The sequence below is a fragment of the Triticum aestivum genome, chromosome 5D (assembly GCF_018294505.1).
Source record: "Triticum aestivum cultivar Chinese Spring chromosome 5D, IWGSC CS RefSeq v2.1, whole genome shotgun sequence".
Classification (NCBI taxonomy): domain Eukaryota; kingdom Viridiplantae; phylum Streptophyta; class Magnoliopsida; order Poales; family Poaceae; genus Triticum; species Triticum aestivum.
Genome location: NC_057808.1, coordinates 428,695,852 through 428,701,176, shown reverse-complemented (window position 1 = coordinate 428,701,176; position 5,325 = coordinate 428,695,852). Strand labels below are relative to the sequence as shown.

General features: G+C 50.8%; 1 protein-coding gene across 2 annotated transcripts; it reads right to left on the bottom strand.

Annotated features, from left to right (window-relative positions):
• Positions 1-1,076: 1,076 nt before the first annotated feature.
• Positions 1,077-5,099, bottom strand: LOC123122391 (receptor-like protein kinase FERONIA). 2 transcript variants are annotated; one of them, XM_044542583.1, is made up of 2 exons: positions 4,898-5,099; positions 1,077-4,138 (listed from the first exon to the last, which is right to left on the bottom strand). In XM_044542583.1, the coding sequence occupies exon 2, from the start codon at positions 3,974-3,976 to the stop codon at positions 1,319-1,321; it is 2,658 nt and encodes an 885-aa protein (XP_044398518.1). In that variant the 5' UTR covers positions 3,977-4,138; positions 4,898-5,099; the 3' UTR covers positions 1,077-1,318. The 2 variants fall into 2 exon arrangements, with proteins under 2 accessions (XP_044398518.1, XP_044398519.1); XM_044542584.1 differs by lacking the exon at positions 4,898-5,099 and adding an exon at positions 4,550-4,878.
• Between the last annotated feature and the right edge of the window lie 226 nt (positions 5,100-5,325).

The window sequence follows — 5,325 nt, the reverse complement described above, 5'->3', positions numbered from 1 at the left end:
GCCAAAATGGGGCTGAAAACTGGGCCAATTTCGGCGCCTGGGGGCGACGACTGGCAAAACCGCCCCAGCGCCGATTGTATCGCCGGCTCGCCCCCGGGGGCGATTTTTATGCGTCCTGGAAGGGCCAACGGCTAGAGATGCTCCAAGACAAACACCAATCCGACAAAAGCCAACACACACACACACACTTGTTTACGGTCACAGCACCTCGGTCACTGGCATGAATTTGTGAGTCATGCATTGCCAAATCGGACTATCGTGTGTATATGTGTATGTAACCGGACCTCACTTTCTATGTATGTTTTCTTTTTGACAAAAAGGGCAATATGATTTTGCTGATTAAAACCGTGGATCACAATATGTCAATCAGAAAAAATAAATAGTACTAGGAAAAATTACATTTATTAGCAATCGAAAACAAAACAACAAAAATCCATCCTATATCTAGTGTCCTCTCTACTTCCGTCTAACTACACCGACATAACGAAGCTCCACCCGGTTTCAGGACGATCGATGTGCCAAACTAGCCCAAGAACCACGTAGCCTCTTGTCTCTTAATTTGTTTGGATTGGATTGGATTGGATTGCTCTCGGTTAAGCACCACTGTACATGTACAGCCTGCACTGTGCAGCAGGGACATGTTAAAATGATACAGAGATGGATCCTGGTCGTGTACCCCGCAAATCCTCTGGACACCCGTGACATCACAAATAAGAAAATTATTGCTGAAATTAGAACGATCATAGGTTGTGTTGACGATTCAGCTTACATTTTCTGTACTTCTGCTTAGTACGCACTCGTACGTTGTTGTGGTTCAGGTGCAAGGAGAATGCGCATGTTCTAGTTGTGTGCGGCGCCGACAAGAAGGGGACTCTAGGGAGATTCTATGAATGAAATCCAACAAAATTATGTTGAGCTACAGGCCCTTACGAATGTAGTTTTATTGCAAGATCTGTACAATGTATATTGGAGTAGTTCAGAACACAGAGAGGCATTTTTCTTTCGGTGATCACAGAAGCTCATGAAAAGCGGATATCTTGCTTGCATTCACAAAATTCAGACTGACCAGCAAGTAGTAATAAGAAGCGCAGCTCCACTGCCTCGGCGACATCTATACAGTTACAATGACGTTGATGTCCGGTACATACAATACATACAGAGTCCTAATAAGTGACTCCGTACCTGAATTACCATAAGGTGTGTATCATCATACTATAATAAGCAGTCTAATTACTACAGTAATTACTAGCACCTGCAACATGAATGTGGACCAAGAATGTTGTCCATGAATCCGCAGAGGGACCGTCACAGTCCAACTTCACCTGCCATCCGGATGCATGATCTGCGAGAAAACGGCGCTCGGGGTCAGCCCGTCCGAGTCCATGCTCGCGATGCTCCGCCCCGTCATGCTCATCGTGGTCGTGGACGTCGTGGTGGTGCTTGCGTCCGTCGACGGCTCGTCCGACTGCAGCCTGGTCATGACGAGGGGCGACGCGCCGGACGACGACCGCGTCCCCTCCGTGAGGCTGCCGGTGTCCTCCTCGCTCTCCTGCAGCTGGAGCGCGAACTCGAGGTTCCAGAGGACGTCGCCCATGGACGGCCTGTCGACGCTGCGGTCGGCCACGCATTTCTCCGCGGTGTCCGTGAACTTGAGGAAGCACTGGGGCGCGATCTTCCCCTGGAGCACCGGGTCGATGACCTGGCCGAGCACGCCCTGCTTCTGGCAGCGCAGCGCCCAGTCGGCCAGGCTAATCTGCTCCTTGGGCAGCGTGGGGCTCAGCGCGGGGCGCGCGCAGAGCACCTCGAAGAGCACGACGCCGAAGGAGTAGACGTCGGACTTCTCCGAGAGCTGCTGCCGGCGGAAGTACTCCGGGTCGAGGTACCCGAAGCTGCCCTTGACGACGGTGCTGACGTGGGTGGCGTCCATGTTGGGGCCCGTCTTGGACAGCCCGAAGTCGGAGACCTTGGCGACCCACTTGTCGTCCAGCAGGATGTTGGTGGTCTTGACGTCGCGGTGGATGATGGTGTGCTTCACGCCGGTGTGCAGGTAGTAGAGGCCCCGGGCGGCGCCGATGCAGATCTCCAGCCGCTGCTTCCACGACAGCGGCGGGTTCTTGGTGTTGTAGAGGTGCTCCCGGAGCGTGCCGTGGGCCATGTAGTCGTACACCAGGATCATCTCGCTCTTGTCCTCGCAGTAGCCGATGAGGGACACGAGGTGCCGGTGCCGGAGCTTGGACAGCATCTCGATCTCCGTCTGGAACTCATGGACGCCCTGCTCCGACATCGGGTTGCACCGCTTGATCGCCACCTTGGTGCCGCTGTCGATCTCCCCGAGGTACACGTTCCCGAACCCACCTTTGCCGAGCAGGAAGGCTTGGTCGAAGTTCTTGGTGGCGGTCTGAAGGTCGGCGAAAGTGAAGTGGCGGCAGAGATTGGATGGCAGTGTCGACCCAGTGGTGGCCGTGTTTCCCGACATGGCTGATCGTGATCCGCTGTACTCGGTGAGAGGAGTCCAGTGACCATCTTCAGATTTACCACCAGGATCCTTGGATGTCTTCTTCTTCTTCTTCTTCTTGTTCTTTCGTTTGCAGATGATGCAAACGCCAAAACACGCGGCCAGTAGCACTATGAAACCACCAACAGCTCCACCTATGATGGCCGCGACCGATTTCATTTTGCCAGATGCCGCGCTGGGACTGGCATCAGCTGGCTTTTGTGGAAGTGGAGGATTGAGCCCAGAAAGATTGTTCGGTGATCCGTAATTCTGTAGCTTGAAGACCTCCAGACCATTCAGTATTGCATCAAAATACTCTGGTCTGCTTGAAAGATCAGGGTGGAGTGCAATCCACATGTCCACCTGACCGAAACCAGCAGCCATGATAACATAGTCCGTGTATGTTGTTCTACCGATTCCTCCGCTCCAGACGATGACATCCATTTGCTCCTGAGCTGTCTGGTTGTTGATGTAGATGAAGAAGGACCTCTGATTGATCTTGATAATAGGATACTGAATCTCACAGAAATGGAACCTTAGGAGGTAAAAGAACCCCGCATCAACCGGTAAAATCCATGTAAGGTTGTAGTTGAGGTTGATCTGTGCAGTTGGCCCCATCGACCGAGCTGTACCATAGACATCAGGTGGCGCCGTGTACTTCGGCACTTTGGATGTATAAGTGATGGTCAAATTATCATCTTTGGAGAAGGTCACCCCAGAGCCACCAGCTATGTACGGGGCGTCATTCGCCCATGAGCGGTAGAAGCCCCCCAAGTCACCTTTCGGGGAAATGGCTTGGCCCCCGACATTGAGCCGGTACATAGTCTGGAGGCTCGAGCTAGTGTCGAATGAGAATGGGGCTGTGTTATCACCGACATTTCTTGTGTCAGGTGCTGTGAAGATGTCAGGAGTGGGCACAATCTCAATGCCGTTCACAAATGCGTAAGAACCATTGCGATGTGCAGATGGGGCGAAGGTGAGGTCCAAGGAGGATCCTGAAGAAACATTCACCGAGAACTCACGCACAAGGAAGGCAGAAGTGATCGCCTGAGCTGTTTGCGAAGCACTGAAGTCATTTAAGAGGACAAGTTTCGGCGTCGTGACACTGAAGAAGGCATCTGAGACGGCATAGTTTGGATAAGCAACCGGATAGAAGTAGAGGCGCAAGAACATGCGGCCTGGTTTGACAGAGAAGGAATATGTGTAGTTTGAAGTGAAGATGCGTGCGGTCATAAAAGGGACCGTGGAGGGGAGCGAAGGGTCTTGGTTTGGAGCAGTGGCTGCAACTCCTTTCAATGATGGCGCGAACTTGGAGCCGGTGTCCCCGTCCCAAGTACGGCCACTATCATCGTCGCCTTGCACTGATGCACCGCAATTTACGAGGATGAGGCCAGTGGAGTTGTTATCAGCCGCCATGGCAAGCGACAAGAGAGATAACAGTATGAGGCATGTGAGGGTAACTGGTAGGGCTGGGAACGCCATTGCGGTGGTTGGCGTACCAGAATCAACTTGCTATAGGATGTCAGTCTCTAGGCGCAGCTGCATAATGCAAGAACATTGTGATTTTCTTCACTGTCCACAAAAATGGAGGATCTTAGAACTATTTGTTCAGTGAAGAAGGCACACCTAGAAAGCCACGGAACCCTGCAAAAAAAGTTGATAATTCAGTAAACTGAATGAATCGTCGGAATTTGAAAAACAGTTAGTAGTAACTGCAAGCAATTTGAAGTTGCTGGTTTAATCAAAAGTTGGAAGCTGTAGGACAAGAATTTAGCTATCATAATTTCTCAATTCAGCTCTTGTGTATTCTTAATTTCTTCAAATAAGAAAAAAGAACTTTGAGAGAATTTAGCAATCATAAGGGGAGATGCAGCAGCAGCAACTGTATACATACAGAGAAACTTTAAGAAAATAAAACATCAGGGAAAAAGTAGCTAGCACTCGTACATATCTGTGAATGGAAACATCACGCCAAGAACCAGAAGAGAAACATAGAGCACAGTCCTGAATGATGGATGATTCTACATCAAGAAAAGAAACCGGTGGACAACTAACCTTCTATTTCTCGGAAATGGTATTTCCCCTAAAAAAAAGACGGCCTGGTCTTGTTGCTAGGCCGGAGCTCACATATACTCTTCTAAGACTAACAATCCAAACCACCAAGACAGGAGAGGGTGCCCAGATGGCTGGCACGCAAAGCTAAATCACCAGGCCGGCGGGTCGTTGACGAAAGAAGTAAACAAACATCAGGGGGCGAATCCCTTGATTTGCCGAATTTGGCGCCAAAACTACAACTACTGGAACCCGTCAGGCACAATAATGGAACCATATAGGAGAGCCCATCCAACCGAATCAAAAAGACGACCGAGGAGGAGGAGGAGGAGGAGGAGGAGGCATGGTTACCTGAGCATGAAGGAAGGAAGGAAGGCCGAGCTCACCCGTGTGGGAACTGGGAGTGGGAGGAGAGATCGGGGCCGCGGGGGAGGTGAAGATGGCCCCGGCGGCGGCGGTTCACGCCGCGTTTGGTGGGCAAAAGTAGCGAGAAATGGAGCACGCGCTGGCTCAGTGCTTTCTTTTCGGGGGGATTGTTCGCGTGGTACTCGGGTACATTAGCACTAAATATTGTACTCGTGCTACTGGGGTTTTACATACAAGTACCTCTACTCGTACAAAATCTATTCAGCGGTTCTTTAGATTCGAAACATCAAAATCGCTAATGTTATTGGTCTAATCGATTTTTGATGATGTAAGTACACTCCGTTTCTTTCCCAACCCTACTCTTGCAGGCTCCATCCAGTAATTTCGTGTTGCCCAATATGAGTGCACGGGAG